Source organism: Antechinus flavipes, chromosome 2 (genome assembly GCF_016432865.1).
Source record: "Antechinus flavipes isolate AdamAnt ecotype Samford, QLD, Australia chromosome 2, AdamAnt_v2, whole genome shotgun sequence".
NCBI lineage: Eukaryota > Metazoa > Chordata > Mammalia > Dasyuromorphia > Dasyuridae > Antechinus > Antechinus flavipes.
Genome location: NC_067399.1, coordinates 444,556,490 through 444,572,239, shown reverse-complemented (window position 1 = coordinate 444,572,239; position 15,750 = coordinate 444,556,490). Strand labels below are relative to the sequence as shown.

At 49.3% G+C, this 15,750-nt stretch overlaps 1 protein-coding gene across 3 annotated transcripts in view; it reads left to right on the top strand.

Annotated features, from left to right (window-relative positions):
• The window catches only part of PLCG1 (phospholipase C gamma 1), a 63,664-nt gene that overhangs the window by 31,820 nt on the left and 16,094 nt on the right, over nt 1-15,750 (top strand). For all 3 annotated transcript variants that reach the window (XM_051979296.1, XM_051979297.1, XM_051979295.1), the window contains 13 exons: nt 5,660-5,812; nt 5,929-6,022; nt 6,206-6,253; nt 7,436-7,520; nt 7,765-7,848; nt 8,656-8,690; nt 9,107-9,179; nt 9,505-9,606; nt 10,356-10,474; nt 10,642-10,727; nt 10,872-10,992; nt 14,917-15,085; nt 15,429-15,551. In XM_051979296.1, the coding sequence (XP_051835256.1) occupies nt 5,660-5,812; nt 5,929-6,022; nt 6,206-6,253; nt 7,436-7,520; nt 7,765-7,848; nt 8,656-8,690; nt 9,107-9,179; nt 9,505-9,606; nt 10,356-10,474; nt 10,642-10,727; nt 10,872-10,992; nt 14,917-15,085; nt 15,429-15,551 (1,292 nt within the window). The remainder of the gene's footprint in view (nt 1-5,659; nt 5,813-5,928; nt 6,023-6,205; nt 6,254-7,435; nt 7,521-7,764; nt 7,849-8,655; nt 8,691-9,106; nt 9,180-9,504; nt 9,607-10,355; nt 10,475-10,641; nt 10,728-10,871; nt 10,993-14,916; nt 15,086-15,428; nt 15,552-15,750) is intronic.

Genomic DNA, 15,750 nt, shown 5'->3' with positions numbered 1-15,750 from the left:
TTTTGGGTAAATCGAAGAGCCAGAGCGCTCTCTGTGAGCATGTTTGTGATGCATGAACTGCACTTGAGTACCAGTGGGACTGAGAGAGCATCTCTCACATGGCCACAGGAAGAGGAGCCAGGAGCAGAACACTGGGCTGCCGGGGAAGGGTCTGGGCTTGCACGCACTCCCGGGGTGACTGAGTAAGGCACAGCTTTCGTAAGCCTCAGTGTTCTTGTATGTAAATGGGCTTTAACGAGCTTTTCCTCAGACTCCCTCCTGGAAGTATTATGTGAAGGCACTCACGACTCGCCAGGTTTCTCTACATCTGAACCAGCATTTATTTTTTTTTAGTATTGTATTTTCCCCAAATACATGTAAAAACAATTTTCAGCATTCATTTTTGAAATGGAGTTCCAAACTTTCTCCCTCCCTCCCCACCGCCCTTATTGAGAAGGCAAGAAATTGGAGAGAGGCTGTACACATGTAGTCACAGCATTTCGTTTTTCATTGTTTGGTCATTTTGCTGGTTATGAGGCGGGAGAGGAATGGCGGACACGGGAGTCCGCTGCCCAGGATGTCACGGGGGATGCCTTCCTGTAACTTGGGCCGGGCTGGAGGGAGGTCAGCCCTTCCGAGGGCAGGGCCATGGTCCAGCGGGGCCGGGAGGGGCCCTCCCCCGCGGGCAGGCCTTTGGGCCACCAGACAGTCCTGTGCGGGGGAGGAGGGTCAGGTTTGCACAAGAAAAGTTGTTTTCTGTTTCAGAGGTGTTCACTGGTGGTTTCGCATGGGGTGAGTGAGGAGCTGCCATTAAGGGCTCCTTCGCCCTTTGAAGTTGCCCTCAGGAGAGGCCGGCCCTCTCCCCCTTTCCTTCTCCACCCAACTGGTCTCTCCACTTCGTTTCCTCTCCTCCCGACCCAGACCCCTGTCTCTGCCCTCCTGGTGCGCTGCTTTCAGAGATTGTTATTGTTGCTGCTAACAGCTCCTGTTTACACAGGCCTCTGAGGTGGCCGAGGGCCTTCTGCCCCAGCCGGGCCTTCCTTCTCTGGGGCCGCAGACCCTGCGCGCTTCTCACCAGAGCCTCCGGGGTGGGCAGCGCAGGGACTGTCACCCACGCTTTTCAGCTGGGAAACTGAAGCTCCCAGACTGCACAGACTGATTTGTCCAGTCCCTCTCAGACAGGAAAGAGCAGCGTCCAGAATCAGATTTGGATCTTCTGCCTCCCATCCCGGGAGCGTGCCCTGTGTTTTGTGCGAGGAGTGGGTGGGGGAGGGAGGGAACTGTGGTTTGAGGTCCTGAAGGAAGCCAGCATGGGAGGGGAGCCACTCTGGGGGGCAGGGCAAGGCAGAAGAGGGGTCCTGAAAAGCTGGGGGGTCAGCTGTTCTCAGAACTGAGGGAAGGAGGAAAGGGAAGATGAGGAAAACAATCCATGAGCCTTGGAGTTTGGACTTGACCAGAGAGAGGAGAGGGAGACAGAGAGAGAGCAAGCAATTTTATATAGGTTAAATATATGCAATTCTTCTTAACATATTTCCATATTTATTGTGCTGTGCAAGAAAAATCAGATCAAAAGGGGAAAAAAGAGAGGAAAAAACAAACACACAACAACAAAATGGGAAAATGCTATGCTTTGATCCACACTTCTCTCTCTGGATGCAGTTCTTGGGAGTTTTCTTGGCAAAGATACTGGTTTGCCGTTTCCTTGGATTAAGGCCGAGGTTAAGTGACTTGCCTATGATCTGAGGTTGGATTTGAGCTCAGGTATTCTTGATTCCAGGCCCAGTGCTCTATCCATTGAGCTTTATGTAACTTTTAGAGCTGCCTAAACCTGGAATGGACTACTTTGGGAGGTAGTGAGCTCCCTGTCATGGGACGTGTTTGAACCCAAGGTAAAATTGTGCCTGAGATAAGAAAAGGATTTCTGCCTGGGATGGTACCTTACATAAACTGTCTCTTTTTATCTGAAAGATAATGTTGTTGTTAGTCCCATTTTACAGATGAGGGGACTGAGGCAGACAGTTTAAGTGACTTACCTAAGTTCTCACAGCTAGTAAGTGTCTGAGGCAAAATTAGAATTCTTCCAGGCTCTGGGTTCAGCGTCCTGTCCACTGCGTCCCTTAACTGTCTCTATGGTCCCGTCCTGTAATTCACTAGACATTTATTAATGACCCCTAGGAGGCCTTTAGAGGGCAAAGGCTGGATTCTCCAAGTGCAAGTCAGGAGAAAAAGGGGATTGGACCAAGAGATTATGCGCTTAAGGTCTGAGGGTTGTAGTCGTTCTGGGGTGCCCCCTGTGTGGCCTAATGAGGAATGGGGTGGGAGGGAATCCAGGGGGCTTAGGCCTGCTCCTGACCTTTGTTCCTCTCCGTGGGGTTGCTGAGATCCCGTCCCCTCAGCAGCTTCTCTCTCCATTCTTTCCTTTTATAGCTGGGCCTGGCCCTTCTACTTAAACACTCAAACTCGGAGCGTCCAAGCCCGTCTGGGAATTTCCCAAGCTAAGAGGCCTGTGGTAAAACAGACTGCGTTCTCTCCCCGTCTGGGTCCTGAACTGGCCCATCCTTCCCTGTTCGTGGGTTCTTGAGTCTTTTACTTCTGGTCGGGGATGGGTGCTTCCTTGTGGTCCCTCCCCCTGGCTGGAATGGGTTTGCCACCGACCCGCTTCAGCGCCCGACTCCCTCCCCGGGCCGCCGTCTGGGCTGGCTCTGGGCTGAGAGTTCTGGTGCTCCTGGGCAGCCTCGGTGTGCTGGATGTGGGAGGTGCCGGGGAGTCACCTCGCCAGCCCCTGACAGCGGCTCCCTCTCCAGAAATTTCCGAACTCCCGCCATTACAGTGTCACTCCCCCCGGGGGAGCGCTGCCCTCTCCGGAGCCTTGTTTCTTGAGCTGACACTCACCAAGTTTTAGGGTGATTGTGTTTTTCAGCAAGTTGCTTCCTCCCTGTGGGAAGGCCCAGCCCTGGCCAGCCTCCCCCGAGGTCCCTTAGCTCGGAGGACAAAACTTCTTTCTCTCCCATGTTTGTGAGACGTATTTATAGTCTCCATGGTATTTGCCTCCCACCTGAGGTTTGGGTGGGGTGCACGGGCTCTCTCTCCTTGGCCACCGACCGCTTCCCACCAGACCAGAAGCTATAGCTGGCAGAGCAAAGGGAAGAAGTGGGGGTGGTGGGGGACGTTTGCAGCTCCTCATTCTCAGCATCCCCCCCTTGGCTAACAAGCCAGCCCCCCATTCTCCCAGCCTCCACCCCCAGCACAAGCACCCCACAGGACCCTAACTATTGGTTGGGGTTTGTTGTTCAGCACTACCTTGTGTTGAGAAAAAATGACTCACAAAGTGTCACTCACCCCCACCCCCTCCCACCTCCAGTTTTTCCCAGGCATCTCCTCACCTGACTGTGCTCCCCTGGCGTCTGAAGGGGAGGGTCAGGTCATGGGAAGTCATCGGGAGTCGCCATGGTTCCCTCTCAGCTCTGGGAGAAGCGCCCGAGCCCCAGCAGCCTTGGGGAGGTGCCTTTGTCCCGGACTGGCGAGCCCAGGCCAGCCGTGGCTAGTCGTGGTGTCAGCCCGGGCTGAGAACCTGGAAGAATGCCTGGCTCTGCTTTTTCGAGCGGTCTATGAGACCCAGGGCTGGAAAGCATTTGGAGGTCATCCAATCTGATCTTCTTATTTTACAGAGAGGGAAACCGAGGCCCAGAGAGAGCAGGGACTTACTGAGCACATTATAAGTAGCAAGGCCAGGATTTGAATTTAGCTAAATGAGGGAGAGGGATGCTTTTGATAAGGATTATAATTAGTTCCCTTTCATTTATTTATTTTTTTTTTGCTTTTAAAAATTGATAACTTTTCTTTTTACAAAACCTTTATTTCTGAACATATGCCTTCTTTCTCTATTCATTGAAGCTGTTCCTTGTACCAAAAATGGAAAAAAGGGGGGGAGGTCAGCAAAATAAGTAACACGGCCTAGTCTGACAGTCCGTGCAGTATCACACACCTATAGTCTCCTACCTCTTCAGAGAAGGGAGGGACGTGCATTTTCTCAGCTCTTTTCTGGGGTCAAGTGCACAATAGTCTTTAAAAAAAAATTCTTCTATTGTTATCTTCTGTTTTTATATCACCAAAATTTCCTTCTGTGGTCCTCTCCTGTCTCTCCAAGCTATTCCATGTGGCAAAGCTTTTTTTTTTTTTTTTTTTTTTTTTTTTTTTTTTTTTTTTTTTTTTAAGAAAAAAACAAAACAAGGAAGAAGAGGAAAAAACATCAGCTAAATTGGTCAATTACCAAAAAAAAAAAAAAAAAAAATCTGGCAATTTGTGCACTATTCTATGCCTGTGGGCTTCCCACCTCTGTAAAGGAATGAGGAGGTACACAATAACATGATCTTTATATTGTCTCTTACGATATAATCTTCCAGCCTTCATTTGCAGTTTCTTCTACTGGGAGCACTCTTCACCTCCTACCATATCTTACCTTGCCTTGTAGAATCATAGAGATTTAGGATTTGGAAAGAGTCTCAAAGATTATCTAGTTCAAAGTTCCCCTGCCACATGAAGGAAGCCCCTTGGAATCCCCTTAAGAAATTGTCATGTTAGATAAGTAAAATGATATTGTGGCTAAATAGAAATGGTGATGAGTTTGGAATCAGGGCCTTGGTTTTAATCCCAGCTCGGCCGCTTGGGCCTTTGTGACTGGTCTTGAGGAGCTTCTGGCTTGAAAGCTGTGATCCTACAAGACCTTCAGGGCTGGGGGAGCTACATCCCTCACAAAGAAATCCATTCCTTTAGAAAATCTCTTCTCACTGCACTACGCTACCACTGGTCTCTTCTCAGAGCTCAGAATTTCTGAGAGTTGGGAGGAACCTCAAGAGTTAATCTAATCCAGTCGGGTCTTGGTCAAGAAGCCCCTTTCTGCCGTCCAGGACAAGTGGTCATTCCAGCCCCTGCTTGGAAGACTTCCCAGCTTCCCTTCCCAGCCCCTTCTACTTCTGGACAGCTCCAGTTATTGTACCTCCCCATTACTCCCAATTCTGCCCTCGAGGGCTAAGCTGAATGGGCTTCTTTCCAGGTGCAAAATCCCTGGTTCCCTCATCAGCCTGGTGCCACATGGTGCTTAGAGCCAAATGATTCAGGGCTAATTGTCCTGATATGGGGGCAGGTAGGTGACCCAGTGGAGAGAGCCCCAGCCCTAGAGGGAGGAGCCACTGAATTCAAATCCTGCCTCAGACACTGTGTGTCCCTGTGTCACTTAACCCCGATGTCCCCCCAAATGCGACAGCATGTGTGTCTCTATTCCCCTTCCTGGAATGGGGGCTTTTTAATAGCTGAAGTCTCTGTTTTTGTGTTTCACTTAGAGCTCAGTATAGAGATAGACTAGTGGTAGGGTGGGGGAAAGGGGGGAGACTTGAGTAAAATGGGTTGGTTGGGATCCTTGGATCTTAAATCTGTAGTCAGAAGGGACCTCAGAGGGCCTCCCCCTTCGTTTTACAGATGAGGAAATGGAGACCCAGAGAGGAGGGGAAAATTCCTCCCATTCACAGGGGTGGGCAGGAGCCTATGAGAAGACTCAAACCAGGTCTTAGCGTCCACTTTGCCCCACCAGCTCTTGGCTATCGACTGTCTGAGCCAAGACCGTTGGAGGTTTCAGGTGGAGGCACTTTCTGAACTGACTCACGGGCCCTTTGCTCTTCCATAGTCGATATTCGTGAAATCAAGGAGATCCGGCCTGGGAAAACCTCTCGTGATTTTGACCGTTACCAGGAGGACCCGGCCTTCCGGCCCGACCAGTCCCATTGCTTTGTTATCCTGTATGGCATGGAATTCCGTCTGAAAACGCTGAGTCTGCAAGGTGCGGTCTGGGGGAGCCTGCAGGGAGGGCCGGGGGGTATGTCCGGCAGCTTCTCGGGGAGGGCCCCGCAGGGGCAGCCTCAGCCTCTGCTCACCCGGCTTTCCCTCTGCCCGCAGCCACATCGGAGGACGAAGTGAATATGTGGATCAAAGGCTTGAACTGGTTGGTGACTGACACCGTGCAGGCGGCCACGCCCCTGCAGATCGAGAGGTGGGTCCGTCAGCCAGCCCAGTCTGTGGGTGGTCGGGGGGGGGGCCAGGACGGGGGGCGGGTTCCCCCCTTACAGGGAAGCTGAGGGAGACGCCAGGACTCATCAGTGTATTCAGGGGGGCCCTGTCACCCGGCCCAAGCCAGTGACCCGAGCCCCTTCTCGAGCTGTGTGCTTTGTCGCAGGTGGCTCCGGAAGCAGTTCTACTCTGTGGATCGGAATCGGGAAGACAGGTAAGCGCGGGGCCCAGGGAGTGCCCTGCCGTAAGGGAAGGGGGTCTCGGAACAGCTGGTGTAGGAGCAGGGGCCGGGTCGTCCCATAGGAGCCGGCTCTGGGTAATCCCTGGGCAGTAGCTCTTCCCAGAACAGACCCACCTTCCTTCCTACAGGCAGTAAGGTCATCATTGTATGGAAAGAACGAACCGCTTGGGACTCCCTGACTAAGGTTATGTCCTACTGTTCTTCCAGTGGGGTCACCTGTAGGAGCTGGAGGGCAAACAGAAGCCCCACCCACACCTTTTCTGTATTAAATTAGTTACTGAAAATAAATGGCCTGGATCTTAAAGGGAAAGGACGGATTTGTGTTAATGTAAAACGAATTTATTAGGCACCTACTAAGTGCAAGAAATTGGGGATATAAATAGAAATGAACTATATCTTATCGCCTGCTGCTTCCTTTTTCCTCAGCAGCGTGTATGCATGCACACATACACTCATGCACATGTTCTTTTCTTCCTTCTTCTAGCTCCTAAATCTCTCTATATAGTTTTAACTTAAAAAAATTTTTTTTATAAATAATTATGTATCATATATAATAATTATATATATATAATACATAATTATGAATTAGTAAAAATATTATTTCAAATATTTATATTTTTTCCTTTAATTACATTAAACAATTTTTTTACGTTAAAAAAAGTTTTGAGTTCCAAATTCAGTCCCTTTCTCCCTTTCCCCCTCCCTGAGGTGCCAAGCGATCAGATAAGGTTATACATGTGCCTTTGTGTGTAGGCTGGCTTAGCTTGGGAGTTTAAGTGAGTGCTTCTCGGAGAATTGGTTGAAATAGTCTAAGTGGGGACTTGAATGATAATTAAGAACATAGCTAATTGTCATTGGTGCTATCCCTCCCTCATAAGTTCCCTCGTCTCACAAATGAGGACATTAGAAGAGGTGTTCTCTGAGACCAGCTCTGACCTGGTTTTTGTGCCCCGAGCTCCTTCCCAGCTGCACATTCAGGGGTTTTATGCTCCTTGTCCCTCTGTCCATTCAGGCACCTCCTCCTGCTCCTGGCCCTGGTTAGGGCTTTGTTAACTTAGCCCTCGGGAGGGCAGGAGTCGGGGTGGGTCTGCGCAATGGGCCCTCGGGCTCACTGACCGCAGGGGGAAAGACGAGGGGATGTCTTTGTCCTCTCAGGATTTCTGCCAAGGATCTTAAGAACATGCTGTCCCAGGTCAACTACCGAGTTCCCAACATGCGGTTCCTGAGGGAACGGTTGACGGTAAGAGTTGTTTCATCCGTGTCTGTCTGGTGCTGGCCAGCATGTGGGGCCCGGGGCTCCGAGTCAGCCCTGACAGAGAAGGCCCCAGCTGGGTGGATTGGGGCACACATTGCCCCCCGAGGAACCTGGGAGGAAGGAGAGGGAGCCCGAGTGTTTCCTTACATCTCACTCTGTCTCCCTTCTCCCCTGATACCCTTTGACCTTGGGCACTCCTGGGGTGACCCATGGGCCTATGCTTTGCCAGGACATGGAGCAGCGGAGCGGGGACATCACCTATGGCCAGTTTGCCCAGCTCTACCGCAGCCTCATGTTCAGTGCCCAGAAATCGGTGAGAACTGCTCTGGAACTGCCGCCCTTCCCCATTTCACCTCCAGCATTCTGTCTTTGGAAATCTAGACCCCCTCACTTACATATGAATGTAACCCCAGGCCCCTATTGCTTTGTAGCCACCTCCATTCAGTTGAACTGAATAAAACATTTATTAAATGCCTACCAAAGGGGAAAGGAAGGGACTACGCATCTATTAAGTGCCTGCTGTATGTCAGGCCTCGTGCTAAGCATTTTACAAAGATTATTTTGTTTAATCCTCAACAAGTCTGTAAAAGTAATAATGTCTAGCACTTATACAACACTTTACAGATATCTCACTTAATCCTTACAACAATCCTGGCGGATAGATACCATTATGATTCCCATTTTATGGATGATGAAACTGAGGCAGACAGGTTAAGTAACTTGCCTAGTGTCACGTAGCTTGTAGGTATTCGGGGCAGGATTTGATTTCAAACCTAGGCCCTGTCAGCCTATGGTTCTGTCGACTGCACCACCCAGCTGCCATGTTGGTATAGAAAAGATACTATATCCAGAGTCATCATACCCCTAGCTGGGCTCCTTAGTACTACTGGCAAAGCTTTTGGCCTCCGCTTTCTCATCTGTAAGACAGAAGTCTTGGACTGGCTAATCTCTCGGGTCCCCGACTGACAGTCTGTGATTCTAAGTTACCCACTGGAATACAAGGGGACTCTCGTTTGAGACCCTGGAACTCCCATTTCCTTGAAGTCTATTTCTGTCTTCCCCACCTCCAGTTCCTAGGGCATCTTTGAGCCCCTTCCCCTAATTTGGCTGTCTCCCACAGATGGACCTTCCTTTCCTGGAAGCCGGCACCCTGAGGTTTGTGGGGTGGGGGGGCTGCTTCCTTTCCCTTCATCTTAACCCTTCTCCTGGTGGGGTGGGCTGGCATGGGGGGACAGGGGAAGGAGGAACTGGGGAGAAGAATGGAACCCTTCATAGGATTAAGATTCTCCTCAGAGCCTGGATGCTAAATGGCTTCCCAAGGAAAGAGGGACACTGCTTTGTAGGTCCAGTACACAGATCTAATGCACAGCGCATGATGTAGACAGAGTACAGGATTTAGATTCAGAGGATCTGGATTCAAATCCCACTTCTGTCACTCAATATATGACTTTGGGAAAGTCACCCATCTCTTTTTCCCCTCTTTAAAATGAGGTTCTTAGACTAGATCTCGGTGGTCCCTTTCTGGAGTAGGCTGAGACCCTAATCTCTCCCTCTCTTTTTCCTAACTGCAGGGGCGGGGATCGACCCGAGCTCTGCAGAATTTCCCTGTCGGAATTTCAGCAGTTTCTCCTGGAATACCAGGGGGTATGAGGGGTCCAAGGGCCAGAGGGGAGTGGAGGAGGGAGAGGGTCTCACCATGTTGTAGGACTTAAACCTAAGAGAGATGACCTTGAGCTTTCCTGACTAGGGAGTGACATTCTCTGTGGCAGGCTGGGATTGAGGGAAGGCCGTGGTTGTCGTGTGGCCCTGCTTTTGAGGGTTTGGGGAGCGAGGTGATTCTGGAGGGTATCAGGATCGGGAAAGGGCCTTTGGATCCCCCCATCCTCATCCTCAAGGCTCCAGGGCGGATGGCGAGCTGGGTTGGGAGGTCTGAGGCTCTTTGTACCCTACGCCAGTTCTTTCCCTGCAGGAGCTGTGGGCCACTGACAGGCTGCAGGTGCAGGAGTTCATGCTCAGCTTCCTCCAGGACCCACTTCGGGAAATCGAGGAGCCCTACTTCTTCCTGGATGAGGTGAGGCCCTCACAGAATAGAGTGATTGTCCAGGGTTGGCTTGAATACCTGTAGTGATAGGGAGCTCCCTATCTTCCAAGGAAATCTATTTGACAGCCCTAGTTATATTAGCAAGTTCTTTTTTATATATATTGAAAGACAATCCCCTGTAGCTTTTCCTTTTAGATTATAATTGCGTTAATAAGAGCTATCACCTATAAAATGCTTTAAAGTTGTAAAACACTTCAGAAACATTATCTCCTTTTATCCTCACAACATTCTGGGAGCTGGGGATAGTGTTTATCTTCATTTTATAGATGGGGAAACTGGAGTGGGCAAACGTTTAAGTGACTTGTCACACAGCACGTAAGGGTCTGAGGCTGTGTTTGAAGCTAGATTTTCCGACTCCACGTCCGGGGCTCTGCCCACTAACGAGCTGGCTAGCTGTGCCTTTGGGACTTGGCTGGAACAGAGAGGTTCACTCTTTAGGTGACGTCCCCAGTACTTTCACCGGCCAGTTGGGCCTAGAGCTCTTGCCCAAAGAGGCTTCCTGTAAGGGGAGAAGCTGGACCCTGCAGATAGGAGGGGTTGGGGGCAGCAGGAGCAGCCTGAGGGGGGCTGTGGCTGATTAGCCTGTGGCTGGCCCGGGCCGACCCAGCAGCACCGTGACCTGCACACTCCTTGCGGGAGCCATAAGCCCAGACTGCCTTTTGGAGATAGCATCCAAACTGCTGGGAATTTAATTACTCTCCCCATCTGTTTTGGGGCAGTTTGTTACCTTCCTGTTTTCCAAAGAGAATAACATCTGGAACTCCCAGCTGGATTCGGTGTGCGTGGACACCATGAACAACCCTCTGTCTCAGTATTGGATCTCTTCATCTCACAACACGTGAGGACCTGTGGATGGGGGCATGGGAGGGGTCCCCTCGGCTCCAGCATCTCTTTCTCCCTTTCTTCTCCCTCGCCTCTGGCCCGGGAGGAAGCCGGGTGACGGGCTTAGGGGAGCAGGGTCTGCCCCGTGGCTACCCCAACGCCGGCCCTTTCTGTGAATGACAGGTACCTGACCGGGGACCAGTTCTCCAGCGAGTCCTCCTTGGAGGCCTATGCGCGGTGCCTCCGAATGGGCTGCCGATGCATCGAGTGTGAGTCGGGGCGGGAAGGGGGCGAGGGATAGGGAGGAGGGGTTCATCTGTCTGGCGCGGGCGTGTCTGGGGCCGGGCGCAGGAAGGGGAGGGGCCCCTTAGCTGCTGCTCTTCCTGGGCCCAACCACCTTGTCTCTCTTGAAGTGGACTGCTGGGATGGGCCAGACGGGATGCCAGTCATTTACCATGGACACACCCTCACCACCAAGATCAAGTTCTCTGATGTTCTGCACACTATCAAGGAGCACGCCTTCGTGACCTCGGAGTGAGTGGAGTGGGATGGGGAGTGGGCAGGCTGGGGCTGCCGGGCAGGGGTCTGAGGGAGGGAGGGGGCCTGCCGCCTACGCCTGTCATCCCTGCTCCCACTGGGTCACTGAGACTCAACGCTTATGGCCGCCTCTGCTCATGGAACGTGAGAGCCGAAAGAGACCAAAAAGGGCATCCAGTCCCAGCCCTTGTGGCTGTCCCATTCCCTCTTAGGGCTGGGGAGACTGACTTCACAGAGGTTCTAAGAGAAGGGAAAGTTGAGGGGTAATCCCAGCCCTGCTGGGCTGCTGTCTGTGTGGCCTGCTGATTTGACTCTGATTCTCAGTTTTTCCATCTGTGAAATGGAATTGGATTAGGTGATTATTTAGAGCCTTTCTAGCTCTAGTGGTCTGTGGGATTTGCCTGAAGTCACACAAATTAGTGGCAGAACAGAAAATTGAACCCAGGTTTCTTGGCTCCCCATGCAGCATTCTGGCACACAATACTGGCTCTCCTTCCATCTAAGTCTTGTATTTTTGACCTGTTTATCTTGTGGTGTCAAAATAAAATAGAAATGGATTAGTGCCCACATTGACTTAGAAAACCACAAGTGACCATTATCTATATTGTATTATATTTTTATATTTTTTTTGTTAAACATTTCCCAATTACATTTTAATCTGGTTTATATTTTCTTTCATCCATCTCCTTTCTTTCTATTTCTTTGTTATTCCTTGTGTAATTGTCACAATAAGCTTCTAACAGGTATTCTTGATTCTGGTCTTTCCTCATCCAATCCTTTCTGCCAATGTGATCTTCCTAATGATCAGCCACTTCTTCTCTTTAAGCCTCAGTTTCTTCATCTTTAAAATGGGAGGTTTAGTCTAGGTAATTGCTGAAGTCCTTTTCAGTGATAACTTGATCTTGTCCCTTCCTTGGCTACCTGTCCTGCTAGGGTATCCAGGTTGGCATCTTCAGAATCAGCCTTGATTTCTTAGCTATTTCTTACCCCTTATATCCAGTCAGGTACCCAGTATTGCCAATTAACAATAATAATGGTACTGATAATTCTTTCACAATATGTAACAGTGATAGTGATGATGATTCTACTTTGATAATATATAACAATAATGGTGATGACCATTATAATAATACAAATGACTAGCATTTATATGGCACCTATAATGTGCTGGGCCTTGTGCTAAATAATTTACAAATATCTCATCTGATTTTCACAAAAACCTTGCAAGCTAAGTGCTATTATTATCCCCATTTTACAGTTGAAGAAACTGAGGCAAATAGGCTAAGTGATTTGCTGAAGGACATAAAGCTGGTAAATGCCTGAAACTGGTCTTCCTGTCTCCAGGCTCAGTACTCTGTCCATTGCGCCACCTAGCTGCCTGATAGATCTTATATTCCTCACCTTCCCTCACAAGGCCACCACCTGATTCTGGTCCTTATCACCTCTTACCTACAGTAGCCTCGTAACTGGTCTTTCAGTCTTTGGGCTTTCTCCTCTCCAAAACAAATTTCACAGAACTGTGTGTGTAATTGTATTTTTTAAAGTTAAATATACTCATTTTTTAAAATTACAAATTAAAAACTACCAAAAAAACCCTTATTATAATCATGCCTTGTTCAACAAAACAAATTCTATATGAATCGTGTCTGCAAATATGTCTTTTTCTACATTGTCTTGAAGAAATGGTTTTTCATTGCATTGATTAGATTCTAAAGACTTCCAAAGTTATTTTTTAAAATAATTTTTAATAATGTTGTGTAATTATTTAAGTTGTTTCCTTAGTTCCTAAGTTCACCTTACTCTATGGTTTATGACAGTCTTCTCTCCATTTCCTCTAAAGCTACTCATTTTATACTGTACCCATTTCCACTTTTTTGGCTACTTATGGAAAGAGCTGCCATAAATATATTTTTTTAACATATAGATTCTTGAGGCAGCTAGGTGGTGCAGTCCTGAAGTCAGGAGGACCTGAGTTCAACTCTGATCTCAGACACTTAACACTTCCTGGCTATGTGACCCTGGGCAAGTCACTTAATCCCAATTGCCTCAGCAAAAAAACAGATTCTTATCCTCTTTCTTTGATCTCTTTAGGTGGAGTAGTAATAAAGCTGGGTCAAAGTGTCTACAAACTTTTTGGACTTAATTCTAAATTAATTTCCATAGGTTCATCAAAAATATACCAATGTGCTTGTTTTCCTTCCCATAGTCCCTCCAGCACTTGTCCTTTTTGCTCATTTTATAGATGTGATATGGCACCTGAGTCGTTTTTTCATTTCTCTATTAGTTATTTAGACTATTTTTATGTGATTATTGAGAATTTACCATGATTTTCTTATAGATCTGACTGATTTTGGCTCCCTGCTCACCTAACTCTAGGGGCCTTTCTTTTGCTCCCTAAATCAAATTACTTTGTGTTGTTTTTAAGGCCTTTCACAGTCTTGCTCCAGTCTTGCCTCTTCTTTTACATGTCGAATCACTTTCCTTCACACACTCTATATTTCTAGTGAACCTGCCTTATTGCTATTCCCTGTCCCTGACATCAGTCTCCCATTTCTGGACCTTTGCCTCCGTACCCCATCCTTGTAGAATCCCTCGTGTCCTTTTTTCAAAACTCAGATCAAGTACTTAGGGCATCCTACAAGCAGTCCATCCCATTGGTAGGAGTATGTCCTACCCTACCTTGGAGAGATATTTTGTATTTGCTTCCCTAGTATAATGCAAATTCTTTGAGGAAAGGGATTGTTTCCTTTTCATTTTTGCATTGCTGGCACTTAGATTAATGGCCTGCATATAGTAGGTGCTTAATAAATGCTTGTCCAATGAATGTGTAAAGGACAGTCAGGCATCTCCCTGAGTTTCCAGCCTTATCTTGCATTGGTCTATTTTTACAAAACAGGGATGCCCTTGTTTTCTGCTCAGCAACTAGGTGGCAAGGTGGATTGAGGGCTAAATTTAGAGTCTAGAAGAACTAAATTCGAATCCTTCCTTAAGACACTTGAGAACTTTTTGATGCTGCTCAGCCTTAGTTTCCCTCTGTCAAATAAGGATGATAAGAATAGCACCTACCTCTCTAGATTGTATAAGCCCAAATGAGACAACATGTGTAAAGCACTTGAGAAACTTTGTAAGGCACTATAAATATCTTAGCTCTTGTTATTATCATTCCCAGCGTCCCCTGCCCATCTTGCATTCATGTCTTCCTTTTATCTTGCCTGCTTGAAATATCCCCTTCCCTCACCCCGTCCTCTTCCTCTATCCCCTCCTCTAAGCCCCAGTTTTAGCTTTCTTCATGAAGCATTCCCTGACTACAGTGTGCTTTTAATGAATCCTTCGTTAATGCTGATTGTAGACAGAGCCCTGTGCTGAATGGTGGGGGGAGAGGGGAGAACCACAGTAAGCTTCAGTTCCAGCCCCAGGTGCTCCTGTGCAGTCGCCCCCATTTCTCCTGGCCTGCCCCTTGTTCAGTCATTCCAGCTTGTATCTGACCCTTTGTGATCCCCATTTAGGGTTTTTTTGAGGCAAAGGTACTGGAGTGGTTTGCCATTTCTGTCTCCAGCTCTGTTTCCAGTTGAGGAAACTGAGGCAAACAGTTAAATGACTTGCCCAGGAATCACAGCTAAGGAAGTGTCTGAGGCTGGATTTGAACTCATAAAGATGAGTCTTAATTACTCTAAGCCCAGTGTTCTACCTGCAGCTGTACCTGGCTGGCCAAACCAGCCCCGAATGGTGATCTTTTCCTCCGTCAGTGCCCCGGCACTGTGTGCTTCCCTCATCCCACGCTAAGTGCGCCCTTGATTGGAGGATATGTGCCGTGTACCCCAGCCCGACTTCTTCCCTGGCGAGACCGCGTCCCTCCTCCCCTTCCTACGGGGCGAGCCTGGGGGGAGACCTAACCTGATTCTGGCCCCCTTCCCGAACCAGGTACCCCGTGATCTTGTCCATTGAGGATCATTGCAGCATTGCTCAGCAGAGAAACATGGCCCAGTACTTCAAGAAAGTATTTGGGGACACGCTTCTCACCAAGCCCGTGGACATTGCGGCTGACGGTCTGCCTTCGCCCAACCAGCTCAAGAGAAAAATCCTTATCAAGGTATCCTTGTGGTAGGCAGGGCTCGCGGGGAGAGAAGGGAGCAGGCAGGAGGGCCTAGGAGCGGGGGACGAGGTGACGAAAGGATGGGGGGCCCAGTTCTCTGGGCTTCCCGGCCCTTCCTGGCCCTGTTGCCTCGGCCAGAGTTGGGAGGCTGAGCCTGGCCGGGAGCGACCTTGCTGGGGCCCAGTGACCTTTGCAGAGGTACAGGCAGGCCGAGGAGCCAGACCCTCCCGTCTGTCAGGGACTTGTGGCCTGGCAGGGTGAGGTTTTCTAGCAAACCGTCAGAAGGACAGAGGTCGGGGGGAATATTGGGTGAGCGAGGACTCCGACCCCCCTTCTGCAGCACAAGAAGCTGGCAGAGGGCAGTGCCTACGAGGAGGTGCCCACGTCGGTGATGTACTCGGAGAACGACATCAGCAATTCCATCAAGAACGGCATCCTCTATTTGGAAGACCCCATTAATCACGTGAGAGTTGGGCCGGGGCCACGGGAAGGAGAGAGGGCCAGGAGGGTGCAGTTAATTTGTAGTAAGAGAAACTAGATTTAAACCCCAGCTCTGCTATTTAATGCCTATATAACCTCAGGCAAGGAGGCCTGAGGAGTGCAGGGGACCCTCAGATCTTGGGTAGGGGACGTGGGGGCAGTGAGGAGCGAGGGATCTCGGG